We start from the raw sequence: 18,620 nt of genomic DNA, 5'->3' as shown, positions 1-18,620 counted from the left end.
GGAGGAGTAGGAAGAGATGCAGTGACTGAAAAGAACTGGTTGTTGCTGATGAGCTTTTGTTTAACTCTAAAACATTTGAATACATTTTTAAGTCACACTTACTAAATCACTGAGTTATTAAGTAAAAATTAATGAAGGCATTTAGCTATTTTCAGGCTGGATATTCGAGGAGCTTTCAGAGGAAAGTGAGAAAGCAGTCCTACATATTTCAATATGTGCATTGAACGACATATCCTGGTCAAAAATGAGGTTCCTCACAGTGTTACTGGAGGCCAAGGTATTGCCATCAAGAGTAAGAATCTGGTTAGATACCATATTTCTAAGATTTTCAGGGCCGAGTACAATAACCTCAGTTTGATCTGAATTAAGAAGCAGAAAGTTAGCGGTCATCCAGGTCTTTATGTCTTTAAGACATTCCTGCAGTTTAACTCATTGGTGTGTGTTATTGGGTATCTGTAAACAGAATTGGTCCTAGCACTGAACCCTGTGGAACTCCATAATTGGCCTTAGTGTGTGAAGAGGACTCTCCATTTACATGCACAAATTGGAGTCTATTAGATAGATATGATACAAACCACTGCTGCGCAGTACCTGTAATACCTACAGTGTGCTCTAATCGCTCTAATAGGATATTATATAAAGAGTCTAAATGAGTATCAATGGTACTGAAAGTAGCTGTACATAAAGTTACGTCTGTGAGATGGTGATCAGTCATTTTTGAATTAATGGTAAAAATGTTACTTGTGAAGAAGTTGTGTGACAAATGAAGGAGGAGTGTTCGTTAGTCTGCAGTTTTCTTTGGTACATGTGTAATTTAATATTGTTGTTTTAGAGTTAAAATCATAAAACTACAATACAAATCTTGGGATCAAACCCAAGATTTACATGTTTAACAACAAATCTTGTTTATTATAGACTAATGAAAACACACACAGCTGATCCAGAGTCAGATTACTCACAGCGCTGCATGTGTGTGTGTGTGTGTGTTGGTGGGCGGGGCCTGTGGCAGCAGAAGGTTCATTGTCTGAGGAGGCAGAGAGAGGGTGGAGGGAGGGTGGAGCAAGCTGCACAGAGACTGCAGCTGGGAGAGAGAGAGACAAAGAGGGGGGAGGCCGACTCTCTCTTTCTTTCTTCGTGTGGGGGAGGAGAGGGGGAGGATTAACCGACTGATCTGCCACGCGCGCTCACACACACACACATTTCAGACAAACAAACACACAATAACACAGCAGCCAAGCAGGCTTCATCTGGATCAGCAGCAGAAGCATCAGCAGCGGCAGTGGCAGCGGTGAGGGAGAGAGACAAAGAGACAGAGAGAGAGAGAGAGAGACAGGCAAAGAGGAGGAGGAGGCAGACGCTCTTCATCGTCTGAGGAGTCAGACAGGAGAGAGAGAGAGACAGGCCTTCAGCAGCTCGACCACCCATCTACGTTCATAGTGATGGTCGACCACATGTTCCTGTGTGTGTGCTGAGTGTGTGTGCTGCTGTGGGTGGGTGTGTTCCCGTGTTCCTGCTCGGTGTGTGTTCACGGCGCATGTGATGGGTAACGCCGAGAGCATGGAGAGCCAGCTGGCCGTCATCCGGTCCAGAGCTGCTCCGGTTCGACTCCCGATGCCAGACCCGGCCGAGCTAGAGGAGAGGTTCTCCATCGCACTGGTAGGATACTCGCACAGACACACACAGGCATGCTGAAAATATGCAGTCACACTCTGCAGGTCTGGCGTGGGTTAGTGGTCTCTGCAGAACCTGATCACCAGGCCATGAGATCCTGGTCTCCAGATCTACTGGTTTTAAATGCCTGTGGTTCTGCAGGGCTCTGGATCTGTAAGTTTCCCCTCTTTGGGTTTCTGGTTCTCCAGGTCACTTCTCCTGTGGTCTTTGGTCCTAGAGGTCTATAGTTCTGCAGGTTCATTCTGTAAACTGTGATGTAGTCTGGCTCAGGAGACACAGATCCTGGTCTGAATCTGGATCTAAAGGGAGGAACATTCAGAACCACATCAGAACCAGCTGGGTCTGTTCAAGAGTCTGTTCACACGCTTGTCTTCAGATTCACGCTCAAAGCCCCTCTACAGTTTGTTCAGGTCTTCAAAAACACAAGAGAATTAGATTAGCCAAGTCAGACAGGGGAAACACGTTGATACTGGAAACCATGATCAGCAGCTCTGGGACTGGACCAATAGGAGGGCTCGAAGTTTCACCCTGACATGAGCTTCAGTATGAGGGCTATAAGCCACTTTAGCTATCCACTGAAAATATGAAACAGCTGACCTTTGAAGGTATACGACCTGACTCAGTATCTCTAAAAGTCACAAGTCAAGCTAACTAAAGAATCACTTAATAGTGGTCACATGGTCCACTAGTAACAGCAGGATCCTCCTGCAGGAGTAGCATATCATGGTTGGTTGACAGCCATCATTTAATTGTGTTTACACTGAATAAAACTGGTACAAAGTTTCATGTCATGGAAAAATTCATGGATGAACCAGCAGATCCAGGATCAGTTGATCGTCATCACTTTAATCTTCAAGGCTCAAATCTTGTTGTTTTTGGAGCAACCTTTGGTATGACTGACTCTTTTATTTAATCTGTGGATTTAAGTACAGACATGTGAATTGGAACATCCAGATTTTGTCTTGGGCTGTTTAGTGAATAAAAAAAAAGAGTTGGGAGTTTAGAGTTCATTCTGTATTTAGGGTTTGGGGGTTGAGATTTACATATTACTTTGATTTTCTTTAAGGGTTTGTGTCTGTATTCATGGACTAAGGGTTCAAAATGTTGTCTTTTTTGTTTCTAGACGTGTTTGAGCAATAAAACTGTCTGATTTTCAGAATTCAATGAACCTGCCACCTGACAAGGTGCGTCTGCTGCGTTCCTACGACAATGAAAAGAAGTGGGAGCTTATTTGTGATCAGGTAGGTGGATGTTTATGGGACTGCAGGAACAAATTGTTAAGAAGCTTCAACTCATTGATCTGAATATTGAAAGAGACACGAATCATAAACGGTGCAGATATGATTTGTTGTGTGACTTTGGGGTCATTTGTTATCCCATTTTGGTCATTTTACAAAACAGATTGTTTTATGTGTTTCTAATGTGGCATTTTATGTAATTTTAGACTTTTTCCAGCTGTTTGTTGCTGTTTTTGTTCTTCACGGTCATTTTACATCTCTCCTGTATGTCATTTTAGTTATTTCTGGGTTATATGTCATATCTCTTGGTTTAGACTAGCAGGGCTCTAGACTAACTTTTTGCCTGGGCGTACAGGTACGCCTAACTTTAAAAAGTTAGGCATACCGGCACAAAAGTTAGGCGCACACAAATTTTATAATAATTTCTATAATATAATGTGTTTTTCTGGATACACTGTGCTTTTTCAGCATTCAAAGATTGATGACACCGTGTCAGAGCACTGGCTATGAATTTCAGAAGGATCAGGCCTTAACTTAACAGAAAAGTTAGCAATAGTTCTTTTCCTATTACAGCTACATCCACTTCTGTCGTGCCCAGGCTGCTCACTAGGGCTGGGTATCATCACTGATTTCTATAATCCATTCGATTCTGGTTTTCAAAGTCCCGATTCGATTCAACTTAGCCTCAGACAGAAATATTATAATTCTGATCATTTATCAGTACTGACTTCTTCAGCCGAGAAAGACAAAGTTGATTCTGATGCGTCGGGTCTGTGTTTACGTCTTTGTGTGGAATCCGTGTACCTGCTCTCATTTGCTGTTTGGTTGTTGTTGAAATGGTTTTGTGAGCTTTAATCTGAGAATCTGGCGTTTCTGGCAAAACACAGTTATATTTAAAAGTCGATTCAGGATTTAATGAATTGATATCGCTTTATTCAAGCTACTCACCTCCCACTTCCACCTGGACTTTCAACGGGACCACGGCCAATCAGAGAGGTCCCGCCCCTTACTATCTCTGATTGGTTTAGTCCACGATAGGGGCATAATGTGTGTCTCTTTTTGACCACAGGGAAGGTTGCAGATTTTTTTTTTTTTTTTGCTACTCGAACAGTTGGTCGCACAGGTGCAACCAAATATTTTTTTTTAGTCGCACCACTGAAAAATTTGGTCGCATTTGCGACCAAATTGGTCGCACTCTAGAGCCCTGACTAGGGTTCTTGGACTTTCTGGGTCCCCGTACCTTTGGTTCCAGTCTGTAATTTGCCCCACTTCTGTTGATTTGAGATTTGACAAAATCCTGCAGCTGATAAAGTTGAGAGCAAATTTAATAACATTTTAAAGTTTCTTTAAAAAATGACATTTAGAATTATTTTCCCCAGTAAAAGTCAGACAGGCGTTGTGGTGGGTGGGGCTTCATATCTGATCCCATCTAGTCCCACTGTTTTTATGTTTGATGTAGGAAAGGTTTCAGGTCAAGAATCCTCCTCACACCTACATCCAGAAACTGAGAGGCTTCCTCGACCCGGCCGTCACACGGAAGGTAAGATGGCAAAGTTTAAAGTTTATTGCGCTGACAGAGAAAACTTTCTTTTAGAGTCCTGCTGGTAGTCCTTCAGTTACGGCCTGTGTTTATATTTTTTTAAAATATTGACCAGTTTGTGTGTTTGTCTGCAGAAGTTCAGGAGAAGAGTTCAGGAATCAACTCAGACGCTCAGAGAACTCGAGATTTCTCTTCGTACAAACCACATTGGGTACCTGTCTGTCAGAACACTTGTCTGTCTCTCTAACCTGTCTAACAGTCTCATGGCTGTCTAACATCTGTCTCCCGTCTGTCTGCAGGTGGGTGAGAGAGTTTCTGAATGAGGAGAATAGGGGTCTTGATGTTCTGGTTGAATATTTGTCGTTTGCTCAGTACGCTGTCACGTGAGTAAAGACAGGGCTTCCTCTTTGCTTTCTGAGCTTCGGTCTGAATTTTGAACTTCACATGTCGGATCTTTTTATGGTGCGATCACACCGACAGATGAAATGTAGTGTTCAGGTGATTAGTTTGGAGCAGGTTTGGGACTTACAAACATTTTACAAACTTTTTGTGCTCAGGTTTGATGGAGAACAGTCAGAGGCTGGAGGCGAGGTGTCGTCCATCGACTCTCCCTGGAGTCGTTCGATAGAAGATCTCCATGGTGACTGCAGCCTCCCCTCACCATCCTCCTCTGTACCCCGAGCAGCTCGACACTCCATCAGGTAGCAGAACATAATGTATGAATAAAACCAGAAGTCACCTAGGTGTGCTAACGTGAATTTTCTGTTTGTAGTTCGACTCTGGTGACTCGATCCAACACGCTGCCGAGTCGTCGAACTCTCAAGAACTCACGACTTGTGTGCAAGAAAGATGATGTTCACGTTTGTATCATGTGTCTGAGAGCCATCATGAACTACCAGGTAACTTAATCTGCCCGGTGACAGAACGTTTGTGTCAATTTGAAGTCAAACCTGTCCTAAATCTGTAAAGTTTAGATTTTAGAGCCGGAAACATTACTGACCTTCATCTGTGTCCTCATCTTCATCAGTACGGTTTCAACATGGTGATGTCTCATCCTCACGCTGTCAATGAAATTGCTCTCAGCCTCAACAACAGGAACCCAAGGTACATCTGCAGATACAACTAATATAAATATTACCACTGCTGTATCTGTCTCGCTGGCAGAGAACAAAATACACCTGCGTGTTAGAAAATACAAACTTTGAGTGAATTCAAACAGCTCCTGAGAAGAAAGCCACAAAGTCAGTTAAACCACAGATGTAGACATTGTTTCTGTTCACTGTTTGTTAATTAGTGTGTGAAGCTTGTTTTTCTCTCTATAAATAGCTTTTTAAAAATTTATTTGATGCATTTTCTTCATCAGGACAAAGGCTCTGGTCTTGGAGTTGTTGGCCGCAGTGTGTTTGGTCAGAGGAGGGCACGAGATCATCCTGTCGGCCTTCGACAACTTTAAAACTGTAAACAAAATAACAACACACTCTAAACATAAAACAACAAGTAATCCTTTTGTCATTTCTCCACTTTGTGCCTCCTGTTGTCTTGGGGTCTCTGTCAGGATACATGAGAAGGAGAAAGTAACGTATGAAACAGGTGTGCCACAGAGCTGGAATCACCAAACCATGAAGGGAGGAGGACATTTCTAGTTTTAGAGATATTGCAGTCCTAAAGATGTTTGTTTATATGTGCATTGAAGGACATATCCTGGTCAAGAACAACTAAAGGTTTTCTTCATGGTGTTACTGGAGGCCAAGGTAATGGCATCCAGAGTGATCATCTGTATGCGTTATTATAAAATGAGGCTCTGGACTAAAGAGCTCTCCTGTTGTTAAAAACCTGTTGATTCGACTTCTTGCATTTCCTCCCATCACATCTCAGATGGGAGGAAATTATATTAAAGGAAAGGAGGTACAAACTGGGAAAATGAGAAGAGAGTAAACAGCATACGTTTGTTTGTTTGTTTGTTTGTTTGTTTGTTTGTTTGATTGATTGATTGATTGATTGATTGATTGATTGATTGATTGATTGATTGATTGATTGATTGATTGATGTGTTGCAGGTGTGCTCTGAGTCAATGCGTTTTGAAAAGTTGATGGAACATTTTAAGAATGAAGATGACAACATCGACTTCTTGGTAACGTTGTCTCAAATGGGACCTAATATTTCAAGATTTTTCTTTTAAATTAATTGCATGAAAGTTAAGATCCATTCAGCTCACAAAGTTTACATCTGTGTGACTTTGGTAACGTCAGACTTGCCTGGTGTGACATCATCAGGTTAATAATGGGCAGTGAAACATGTTTCCAGGTGGCCTGCATGCAGTTCATCAACATTGTGGTTCACTCTGTAGAGGACATGAACTTCAGAGTCCACTTGCAATATGACTTCACCAAACTCAACCTGGAAGAACACCTGGAGGTAAGACAGAAACCCACAATCAGAGCATCACAGTCACTCTCAGACAGAATGTGGTTTTAATTTACATCTAGTGCTGTTCAGAAAATGATGTGTTTCACCAAAACCTGTCTCCTCACCTGTGCCCTCACCTGTTTCACCTCAGCGGCTAAAGCACACAGAGAGTGACAGGTTGCAGGTTCAGATTCAGGCGTACCTGGACAACGTATTTGATGTCGGGACACTGCTGGAGGATGCAGAGACCAAAACTGCTGCTCTGGAGAGAGTCGAGGAACTGGAGGAGAACCTGGCCACGGTAAGACCTCCAGGTGGAGGGAGACAGGTGGAAACAAAGGGGTCAAGTCTTAAAAGACATTATGATAAATCTCTGGTTTTGTGCTGACCTTCACCAGCCTCTTTCTTTCTCTATATGCCTTCAGATGTCAGAACGTCTGCTGGATGTGGAGAACGAAGCAATGTTGAAGATTGTGGAACTGGAGAAACAGCTGATGCAGACCAACAAAGAGCTGGACCAACTCCGGGTCAGTCTTGTTACTGTGGAAACCACATGTACATTGTCACCATGGAGCAAATAAATGAGGCAAATAAATGTATAAGAGTAGGTCAGATGGTGATAATGATGAAGAGACATCTACAGGGAATAATGTGGAGTTTACAGGGCTGAAATACTTTTTAAACATGGGTTTTATAAAATGTTGGACTGTTCTTTGGCACCACTCTTGCCCCTGACTCACCATCACCGCTTACCTCTGCAGGATGTGTATGCCAGTGCTAACTCACAGGTGCATACCTTGCGGCGTATGGTACGGGAAAAGGACCAGACGATCCGACGTCAGAGTCGTCTGGAGCGTCAGGCTCAGGAAGCGCAGCAGGCCGGAGGACCCGGAGCTCCTCAACCACAGAGAGGAGAGGGCGATGGAGGGGTGGCTGATTCTGCCTCTCCGTCACCTCCACCCTGTCCTAACCTGTCCCCTAGGTGAATCACAGGACCTAGAAACTGTAGTATCTCACAGTTAAAAACTTCTGGCTAAGGATTTTGTTTTTGATTGATTTTGATTGATTCCTGCAGCCCTGAGACTGTAGCTTATCACAGTACGGGACCGGGGCTGGGCGGAGCCCCAGGCATGCTGGCCCCACCTCCTCCACCTCCTCCTCCACCAATGCCAGGCACAAGTGAGTTGAACCTTGCAGGTACTGATGCTTCTAAGCTTCAAATCTTGCGGTCCTTAGATCCCATTAGAGATTGGATGGCTGATAATTATCTTCAACTAAATGCTGATAAAAGTGAAGTCATTGTCTTTGCTCCTGAGAATTTTGTTCCCCTCGTGGTTAAAAATCTAGGCCCTCCTGCTTCTTATATTAAACCCTCCATTAGGAACCCTGGTGTTACATTTGACCCAGCTCTGACGCTGGACACACACATTAAATCTTTGGTTCGTTCTTGTTTTTACCGTTTAAGAAATATTGCTAAGCTCATTGTGTCACGCTCTGAATTGGAAATGATTCTTCATGCTTTTGTTTCATCTCACTTAGATTATTGTAATTCCTTGTTTACTTGCTTAAGTAATGCCTCCCTGGAACGACTGCAGGGTGTTCAAAATGCTGCTGCCAGGCTTCTGACAAAGCATCCCAAATACTCCCATGCCACTCCCCTGCTGATTCAACTGCATTGGCTCCCTGTCAAGTTCAGGGTCCGTTTTAAGATTATAATCATGACCTATAGGGCCCTGCACGGTGTAGCTCCCATTTACATCAGCGATCATCTTCTTCCTTATCGCCCCAGCAGGTCCCTGAGGTCTTGCAACCAGGGCTTGCTGGTTGTCCAGCATACAAGGCTAAAAACAAAAGGTGACAGAGCGTTTGTATCAGTGGCCCCCAGACTCTGGAACTCACTCCCTTTGAGTTTGAGATCTGTGGACTCAGTCATTTCTTTTAAAAGCAGTTAAAAACATATCTGTTTAAACTTGCTTTTGGTTGATTTTGTTTGTTTGAGGTTGTATGTCCGTTTCTGTGAAGCACTTCGTTAATTTTATTTTACTTTACTGCTGAGTATCACCTGTATAATGAGTAATAACATTGTTTTTTTTTTTCCTCTTTAGTGTCCAACGGACCGTACCCAGCACCTCCTCCACCTGGTCCTCCTCCTCCTCCCCCTCCCCCTCCTCCACCTTGTCGGACCAGTGAGCTCTCCTCCGTCCCCATGCCCCCGCCTCCTCCACCTGTGGCCCCACCACTCCCAGGAACAGGGGGGTCACCTACAGTCATCTTTAACTCTGGACTTGCAGGTGAGACTGCAAACAGTGGGTTCACAGGCTGTTTAGAACTGAACCAAACCTGACCATCAAACTGTCCTTTCCCCTGTAACCACACCAACACTACACCTGTACATTACTGCAGCCAGGTGAGGAGTAAACTCAGTTACAGTTAATCAGGACATGAACTATAGACATCAGTTTCAAATCATTATTACGAAAAAAAAATAATAGAAACTATAAACATGCTGACTCCAGCTGACACCAGCTGTTCTTGTTTTTTAGCCAGTTGTTAGTTCTCTTTACTTTTCTCAGTTGAGAAGTTGGTTTTTGGTAACATTTGGGTGAAAAACTAAGGTCTGCAAAGGTTGAACAGAAGGAGGTGGTTGTAGTTTGGGTCAGCAAATCTCAGTGAATCTGTGTTAGTTTGAGGCCGGGGTTTTCAACCTTTGGTTGTTCTTCCTTGGTTGTAGATTTGTCTTCTTCATAGTCAGAGTTTGTTTCTGAAATGTTGGAGAGGTAATACATCAGATCAGGGAAAAGCCATAAATAGAAGATCTGTTGAGGCCAGATGGTACTCATGCAGAGCAGGTAGTCAGTGAGCCTTTGTTTGATGATGGTGGTGATAACTGGTGACATTGAACTCAGTTGAATTTGTTGAGAATTTGGATTGATTTCGAATTTGTGTTGCTCTGGTTTGGAGTTAAGGTTGTTTAAGTTTGGAGTTTAGCTTGGTTAAGAGCAAGGTTTTGCTCGGGTTGTTTTTGTCTGGTTTGAAGTTTGGATTTGACCGAACCATTGGTTGAGAGTTTGGCTTTTGGCTTGGATTCTTTTGGTTTAGGTTGGGTTGGTATTGATTATTTGGTTGGGTCCAGATTTGATTTAGGTGAGAGTTTGGTTTGGTGCGGACTGTTTTGGTTTGATTCAGTTCAATTCAATTCAATTTTCAATTCAGTTTTACTTATACATCACCAAATCACAACAACAGACATGGTTAAGATTGATCTGGTCTTTGGCTGGTTTGGCTTGGATTAGTTTGGTTTGGACTCTAGTTTGATTGAGAGTTTGGTTTTGCTCGGTTTGTTTTGGTTTGGAGTTTGGCTTTCATTGATTGTTTGGTTTGGAGTTTAGGTTGGTTAAGGTTTGGTTTGCATCATTTTTCCTTGGATGAATGCTTTGCTTTGGATTGCAGGTGGCTGATGGTCAGACTTAAATAAACACGTGTCCTTGAAGTCCAAGAGGTCATAGAGTCCTTGTCTGCAAATTTCAGTCATGACGGTCTTCTCTGGTGGTTAATATTTACTTCTGGGAAGTTAATTTCTTATTAAATATTAAATATTTCCAACAGTCTCCATTGGTGAATGGATGCTGATATATACAGAGTATTACTTTTTTGGATTTTTCTCAGTTTAATGTTCTGTTCATACAGAAAAAGTTGCATATTGTTTGTACTATTGATGAAGAACCACTGAAGTGAAATGGAGCTCAAATCTCAGACTGTTATCCTACTTATACCATCGTCACTAATAAAAGACATTAGAGATATTTGTTCCATCACATTTTATCAAAATAAAATTTACAGAACTGATTCAACTTCAGCAGCTTCACCAGAACTCAGCTCTCAGTTTACACAAATAACCACAGTTCAGATCTCTTTATATACGCTGTCTATTCCTTACAATTAAATATGTCACACCTTCAGCCGATGAGAGTCCAGAAATATTAGTCAGTGTGATAAATGTGTATGTTAACTGCCATTTTACTAACATGTTGTTTCTTTTCTTCTGTTTTGCTCACAGAGGGTGCTCTCAAATTGTTCTGTACGTTTACTTTCTCTAACATCTTCACAAAACACCCTTACTTCCCCACCCTCCATCTTCTTCCATTCCTCCATCACCTGGAAACCAGCCGCAGCCAGTCAGTGGCTGGTTTCTCAATTAATCAACTGCCACAATTGTCAGTCAGAGTCATATGTTTGATCCCACTTCTATGATGTGTGTTCAGACTGAAGGATCATACCTACTCTTACCTGAGAAGAGAAAAGATATAAATAAATAAAATAGAGTCCGAGGGATAGATTGGCTCTGATGAGACCCAAAGTAATGCTCATCCATGAATTAAGTTGAAGACCTATATTGGTTATGCTAGAAAAACAGACTTCTGTTGGTCTGTCCCATACAGACCTGCTCACCTGTCGCACCTGTACCTGACAATAGTAACAGGTGCAGTGATGCCTGTTAACCTTCAGCAGTTTGGCACAAACTGATTGATCGGTCTGAACACACAGCTGGACTTTAGTCACTCGCAGTACCAATCTGAGGCCAGTCTCGTCCTCTCCTCACATGTCTCCCTGCTCACATGTCTCGCACAGCGGTGAAGATAAAGAAGCCAATCCAGACCAAGTTCAGGATGCCGGTGCTGAACTGGGTAGCTCTGAAGCCAAGTCAGATAAACGGAACGATCTTCAATGACATTGATGACGAGTCCATCCTGCAGGTAACATCCACAGCAAGAGGCATCACTCAGGGCTGACAAAAGCTTTTCACCTGTTTAAAATCTGCGATGACCTGTGTGTGTCTCAGGACCTGAACGTGGAGGAGTTCGAGGAGATGTTTAAGACCAAGGCTCAGGGTCCAGCTGTGGACCTGACGCTGTCCAGACAGAAGCTTCCTCAGAAAGCTCCGTCCAAAGTTTCTCTGCTGGAGGCCAACAGAGCCAAAAACCTGGCCATCACGCTGAGGAAGGCCGGCCAGGGGTCAGAGGTCATCTGCCGTGCCATCCAAACGTAGGTGGAACTGCACCAGGTTACAGGTGCCAGCGATGCCAGCTTGGTGCCAGAGTCAGAAATAGGCAAAATTGAATGTAGCTATGTTTATATAACAGCAGTGCACAACAGCAGTGTGTTTACAGGTGAGTTCAGGTGGGCATATGATTCTGTCCACCAGAGCTGCTGCTTTATGATCCATCGATCTCTTCCTAGCTTTGATCCTTGACCTTCTTCTCTCTGCCTCCGATATCAGAGCTTTTAACATTTGGAGTTTGTTACCTCTGTTAGCTGAGAATTTACTCATGGTGGCTTCCATTCATCAGACAAACTGCCTTCACACCCAGCCTGAGATGACATCATAGAAGTTCCTCTGTCTCAGAGTACTTTAGAGTTTAAACAGCATCATAGTGAGCATCCCATGACCCCAATAAAAGCAGTCGGTTCTGGCCTGGCCTGGGTTCCATCAGTGATAATCAGACTTCAGATTCAGGCCTCAGAACTGAATCTGAGTCAGCCATACTGCAATGTGCCTGAAATCAATCAGGTGACCCTCTACAGGTGTGTTTAAGTGGCTTATTAGGTACCTGTGTACACTCCGAGTCACTCTATCAAATCAACCCAGTCCATCATCTCTCCAGGTTTGACCTCCGGACCGTTCGGGTGGACTTTGTAGAGTGTCTGACACGTTTCCTGCCGACGGAGGCTGAGCTGAAGTTGCTACGGCAATATGAGAGGGACCGAAAACCTCTGGAGGCACTAAGTGACGAAGATCGCTTCATGATGCAGTTCAGTCGCCTTGAGAGACTCAGTCAGCGCATGACCATCATGACTTTCATGGGCAACTTCAACGACAACGTCCAGATGTTAACACCGGTGAGACAGATATACAGATAGGAAGGTATGCAAGTATATCGACAGGTGTGACCCATCTGACCGTCTTGTTTCCTTTCAGCAACTCCACGCCATGATCGCGGCCTCAGTTTCTATAAAGTCCTCTCAGAAGCTGAAGAAGATCCTCGAGGTCAGTCTGAGGTTACCTGTGGATATTCTGCCTGATTCTCTGTTTCTGTATCAATAATCAGTCAGTGTCATCAATACTCATGCTCAGCTGCTGTGTGTTGTCGTAGATCATCTTGGCTTTGGGAAACTACATGAACAGCAGTAAGAGAGGAGCGGTGTATGGATTCAAGCTGCAGAGCTTAGACCTGGTAACACACACACACACACACACACACACACACACACTGAATCACTGATCCGACCAATCAGCACAACATGATTTTAATTAATTTTATTTTGAATTTAGTATCTTTATCACTTAAACAGCTTTAATTTCTAATAATTGACGTTTAACTGCCTGACATGTTTGGAGTTTATGTACCAAAATAAGCAATGACATCACATCTTGTGTCACATGAGTCAGTCATAGATCTCTTGACTTTTATAACTTGGTGTGTTGCCATGGCAGCTGGGTTGAACCAGTTTCTCGCAGACCTCCATCAGACATCAGCACAGGCGTCCCCTGCTGGTGGGTTTATTTATAGTCTGATACAGTGAATCCCACCAAAAGGCTCAGGCTACGTCCACACTAGCCCGGATAGATTTGAAAACAGTGTTTTCATCTGAAAACAATCCACGTCCACACTAGCGTTTTCAGTTATTTTCACAGAGTTGTGCGCCCACATTGAAACGGACGAGAACGCTTACATTCCAGTACTTGCGTGAAGCGCAAGAAGATTCGGCCCCCTTCATTTCCGTCAGCCGTTTATTTACTTTCCAACTCCTTGAAACGTTGCGGCAAAGCGTCAAGGAAAAGCACCACGTTTTTTAAATGGACTAACAATGAGGTGGAGTTGTTGCTGCGAGTAACACAAAAGAACAAAGTTGCAAAAGCGTGTGAGAATTAAATAATTTGAAGAAAAGCTACCTGAAGCATGTACAAGCTGATATTTATCTTTAATAGGGCTGTCAAAATTGATAGCAAACAAAACAACTGCTATCTTTGTTTAATTGGTCACATGACTGCATCACATGACTAAAATGTATCATCGATTCGAAAGTCTCCATTTTCACTGTCCACACTACGACGCAAATGCACTGTCTTCATATTTATTCGTTTTCGAGAGCGTTTTCAAAAACGCTGCGTTTTTCCTTGGGGAAAACGCCATCTCACTGTGGACGGGAGGCCAAAACGGAGAGAAAACAATGCGTTTTCAAACAAAAACGCATTAGTGTGGACATATCCCCAGAGCGAGCTTTAATAGGCCCCAACACGCAGCTGTGACTGTTTGTGTGTTTCAGGGCTCTAGACTAACTTTTTTTCTTAGGTGCACCAGCACAAAAGTTAGGTGCACCCAAATTTTCCAACCGCATCGCTTAACACCACAGCTTTACATGTTCACCTTGTTTTTAATTGCTGTCCATACAGACAGTATTGATTTGTAAATGATTAACGAACAATCTTCTCATCACAAAGTTCTTTATTTGGAGCACACTCTAGAGCATAGGTGTCAAACTCTGGCCCGCGGGCCAAATTTGGCCCGCAGCCTAATTACATTTGGCCCGCGAAGCCATACCAAATTACTATTAGAGCTGGCCTACTGGTATTATACAGCTAATATATATATTGTTTAGTATTAAGCTTTGCTTGTTCCATATTCAGTTTTTCAGCAAAACGTGTTTGAGTCCATAAGAAAAGATTCATTCTTATATCTGGAGGAATAAATATATTTCAATAAATATTAACGTTAACCCGCAACTTTGTTCCTGTTTTGAATTTTAGCCCACAGTGTATTTGAGTTTGACACCCCTGCTCTAGAGCCTTGTTGTTTGTTGCGGTTACCATGGTTGTGCGTTTTCTGCATAGTTACTGGAGACCAAGTCAACCGACAGGACACAAACTCTGCTTCATTACATCAGCAACGTGGTGAGAGAGAAGTATCCTGCTGTGTCTCTGTTTTACAACGAGCTTCACTACGTGGACAAGGCTGCCGCAGGTGAGTCTGACAGCCAATCAGGACGCTGCGCTCCCTGCGAGAAGCCCGTTTACCTGAGCTCGTTTACCTGTACTGTGCAGTGAGTCTGGAGAACGTGCTGAGTGATGTGAAGGAGCTCCAGCGCGGCATGGAGCTCACCTGGAGAGAGTTCAGCGTGTCGCACAATGCTACGCTCAAAGACTTCATCAGCAGGAACGAATCACGGCTCAGCAAACTGCAGGAGGACGCACGCATTGCTCAGGTGAGAAACACACATACACCATGTGTTACCACACAGCCATGATTCAGGTGCAATTCCTCCTGCAGAATCAGCTCAAACTGTGAACACCAAACAGCCGAGCACATAGGAGGAGTAGGAGAAGGAGAAGATGGAGGAGAAGAAGAGGAAGAAGAAGAAGGAGAAGACAAGGAAGGAGAAGAAGGGCGATCGTGGCTCAAGTTGGGTGTTCGTCTTGTAATCGGAAGGTTGCCGGTTCGAGCCCCGGCTCAGACAGTCTCGGTCGTTGTGTCCTTGGGCAAGACACTTCACCTACCGCCTACTGGTGATGGCCAGAGGGGCCGATGGTGCGATATGGCAGCCTCGCCTCTGTCAGTCTGCCCCAGGGCAGCTGTGGCTACAACTGTAGCTGCCTTCACCAGTGTATGAATGTGAGAGTGAATAAATAGTGGTATTGTAAAGCGCTTTGAGGTGTCCCGAAAAGCGCTATATAAATGCAATCCATTATTATTATTATTAGAAGAAGGAGAGGTAGAAGGAGAAGAAGAGGTAGAAGGAGAAGGAGGAGAAGAAGACGAAGAAGGAGGAGAAGAGGTAGGAGAAGACGAAGAAGGAGAAGAAGAAGAGGTAGAAGGAGAAGAAGAGGGGTAAACCCACAACACTACCAACACTAAACCTACAAGCTTTACACATGTTCCTAACTTGTTTCTTAATCAGTTTTATGTATTGTTTGTCTTTTTAAGGTACGAGAACAGGTAGACTGATGATAACCAGCTCTGTGTGTGTGTGTTTGTGTGTGTATATATAAACTTTAGGATGCCTTTGAAGATGCCGTGAAGTTTTTCGGAGAGAGTTCAAAGACGATGCCGCCGTCTGTCTTCTTCCCAATCTTTGTTCGTTTCATCAAAGCCTACAGGGTGGGTAACCTTTGTCTATAGACCATGCTCCCTCTCTGATAGTAGGCCTATATCAGTTGAGTTTAGTTTTGCATTAATATGTTTCTGTGTGTCTCCAGCTGGCTGAGGAGGAGAACGAGCAGAGGAGGCGTCAGGAGCAGATGTTGTTGGAGAAACTGGAACAGGAGGAGCAGCAGGAGGAGGAAGAGGAGACCAGGGTGAAACTTCATGACATAATCCATTACTTAGCTCCCATTATGTCAGCTGGATGTGACCTCCTGATGGAGGAGGAGCTTATGCTTGCACCTCCATGTTGAATTCCTACATTAAACCAAAATGTTTAGTTTTCAGGTATTTTTAAAATACCTCGGTTCTCTGAAAGTTTCTTTACATCTTTGTTTTTAAAAATAAAGCTGTCACAACTGAGAGTAAGGACTCAAGAGCAGAGCAGGTTGACGTTTCCAAACACAGTTTATTTACAACACCGGTGCACAATATATACAGTGAGGGGAAAATCCAGGCTCCAAGGGACCAAGGGGAAGCTCTCTCACACTCGCTCTCGTCTTCATGCCCAGCCTCACACACACGCACTGCAGGGAGGTCACAGGTACGGGAAGGAAAAGTCTGTAGTACAATCATCCAGCGACGAGAAGATCTGTGTCCCAGCCTCAAATAGTGGACAGGTGTGTGGGCCAAGGGCGGGAGCCCGCAGTGAGCTCCGCCCAGAAAGAGAGAGAGAGAGAGAAAGCAAAACAAACACATGTAGCCTTGCGGGGCCAGCTGGGCAGGCACGGAGACCATGACAGAAGCTCAGTAATTCTTTGTCCTCACTGACATCATGATTCCAACAGTCTCTGATTGGTCAGGAGGCTCCAGGGGGTCAGATTTAGGTTTATTCAGATCACTAATCGATCGATCAGGTGACGTGACGTGTCACAGCGTCTAATACTGAAGCCCCTCCCCCTCTCAGTCTCCGTCCCACAGAGGGAAGCGGCAGCAGCAGGAGCTGATCACGGAGCTCAGAAGGCGCCAAGGAAAAGACAGCCGCCATGTTTATGAGGGGAAGGACGGCGCTATCGAGGATATCATAACAGGTAAACATGTTGCCAAGGCACGTGAGTGACCACAGCAGGCGTGTCAGCTGTCCTCTGATTGACTGTTTATTCGCTTATCTACAGCTCTGAAGACCGTCCCCTTCACGGCTCGGACTGCCAAACGCAGCTCTCGCTTCTTCTGTGACCCCGCCCACACCGAGGAGCACTACTGAGAAGTCACGAAGAGTGACAACGCCCACTTTTCATTGATGGGACCAATTAGCACTTTGAACTTTTCTGATCGCTCTAACTGATGACATCATGTTTTCTATGTTATTTTATTGGTTTCTTTGTGCATAGACTGGGCGCCCACACACCTGACCTCAGCTAAACCGGATCGATCGGAAGGATGCCCTGTCCTGCTGTGATTGGCTTTTTGGCTGTCAGCTAAACACTTCAGCAGGTGTTTTAAACACCATTTGACTGAAGTCCAGCAGCGTGGCAGAACAATCAGGGGGCAGCGTCCCTCCAGCTGAACTGATATAGTCCTAATCATTGCCTTTCCTCCTCGCCACAGACATAAAATAACACTTGATTAGATCACATGACCTTCCCAGCAGATGTTACTCAGAGCACTTTACAGACTGAATCTGACCTTTGACCTCTCCTGACAAAGATCATGTGGTCTGTGGTCAGGTAGAATTCCACTTCCTGTAATCAGATCATGCGGCTCTGAACGCCGTTGGCGTGACAACCGAGAACCCGCGGTGCTAAAAACAAAGTTGTGCCTCGCCACAGACGATGCTGTAGAGCAGCATTTGGGTTTGGACTGGAGCAAAGGTGCATACATGCCTTTTCACACCACGAGGGCTAACAAACATCCGAAGGGTCAAAGGTCGGGGGGGGGGGTCAGAGTGCATGGGCTTCTCCGGTCTGTTTCTTTAACTGTACAGGGTTCTACCTTCACTATATTCTACTGTGTTCTACTGTATCTACTGGCCTTACTGCAGGTACCAGAGCCTCACTGAAGTATCACTCTATCTGTGGCTCCGCCCCTTCTCCACCCTCCTGAGCCCACATCTGTCAGTTAGCCTGTTAACTTGCAGAGCCTCACCAGCCACAATATGCTGTTTTCCAGCTGTTCATGCACACACACCTGCAAAGCTGGTCACCCAAAGGTCACGACTCAGCGCTGCAATCTGGAGTGTGGCACCGAGGGGCCGCTGTAGCTGAAACACAAGGAGCTCCCACCTGTGGACCGGAATCCACCTGAGCAGGTTCACGACGACAGTGAAGTTGGCAGGTGGGGCTCTGTGCTCGACACACCTCGACTCCCACTGATGTTTCTGTGGTGTTTCTGCAGTCCCCGTTTCCTTTTAGAGGTCCAGTCTCAGACTGAAGCCCCTCCCCTTCTCTCCTCTTCATCATTTAGATTCAAAGAAGACAAAAAAATGGCAGCACAACGTTTTCTACATGTACAGACATTTTCTAGATCACCGTGTAGCAATGCTTGTACGTGTCTGTGTTTGTGTTTGGTGGTGATTCTGCACTTGGTGTGTTAATAAAGCGCACCTTGTCAACATGATGCAGTGTGTTC

The 18,620-nt window shown here is 44.4% G+C and overlaps 1 protein-coding gene across 4 annotated transcripts; it reads left to right on the top strand.

Moving 5' to 3' along the window:
• The first annotated feature begins 1,031 nt into the window (after window positions 1–1,031).
• LOC113037424 (formin-like protein 2) lies at window positions 1,032–18,608 on the top strand. 4 transcript variants are annotated; one of them, XM_026194466.2, is made up of 28 exons: window positions 1,032–1,656; window positions 2,829–2,912; window positions 4,369–4,449; window positions 4,584–4,660; window positions 4,749–4,832; window positions 5,007–5,150; window positions 5,222–5,348; window positions 5,477–5,553; window positions 5,813–5,906; window positions 6,506–6,580; window positions 6,754–6,864; window positions 7,007–7,156; window positions 7,281–7,382; window positions 7,617–7,837; window positions 7,931–8,034; window positions 8,961–9,146; window positions 10,913–10,933; window positions 11,485–11,609; window positions 11,696–11,898; window positions 12,519–12,753; window positions 12,833–12,901; window positions 13,008–13,088; window positions 14,747–14,876; window positions 14,957–15,117; window positions 15,909–16,010; window positions 16,109–16,207; window positions 16,960–17,083; window positions 17,168–18,608. In XM_026194466.2, the coding sequence occupies exons 1-28, from the start codon at window positions 1,540–1,542 to the stop codon at window positions 17,254–17,256; spliced, it is 3,273 nt and encodes a 1,090-aa protein (XP_026050251.2). In that variant the 5' UTR covers window positions 1,032–1,539; the 3' UTR covers window positions 17,257–18,608. The 4 variants fall into 4 exon arrangements, 3 of the variants coding, with proteins under 3 accessions (XP_026050251.2, XP_080145506.1, XP_080145507.1); XM_080289380.1 differs by having other exon boundaries at window positions 7,931–8,052; XR_013901607.1 differs by lacking the exons at window positions 16,960–17,083; window positions 17,168–18,608 and adding an exon at window positions 15,614–15,740 and having other exon boundaries at window positions 7,931–8,052; window positions 16,109–16,145.
• The last annotated feature ends 12 nt before the right edge of the window (window positions 18,609–18,620 follow it).

Source organism: Astatotilapia calliptera, chromosome 15, assembly GCF_964374335.1.
Source record: "Astatotilapia calliptera chromosome 15, fAstCal68.1, whole genome shotgun sequence".
Lineage (NCBI taxonomy): Eukaryota > Metazoa > Chordata > Actinopteri > Cichliformes > Cichlidae > Astatotilapia > Astatotilapia calliptera.
The sequence above is the reverse complement of the archived record's forward strand: the minus strand, read 5'-3'. Positions and strand labels throughout refer to the sequence as shown.

Bases quoted from the DNA above. Each gene is read 5' to 3' on its own strand.
- LOC113037424 (XM_080289380.1), top strand. From the start codon at position 1,540: ATGGGTAACGCCGAGAGCATGGAGAGCCAGCTGGCCGTCATCCGGTCC. The intron at 12,902-13,007 runs GTCAGTCTGAGG...GTGTTGTCGTAG, and splicing joins AGCTGAAGAAGATCCTCGAG to ATCATCTTGGCTTTGGGAAA. The intron at 15,118-15,908 runs GTGAGAAACACA...TATAAACTTTAG, and splicing joins AGGACGCACGCATTGCTCAG to GATGCCTTTGAAGATGCCGT.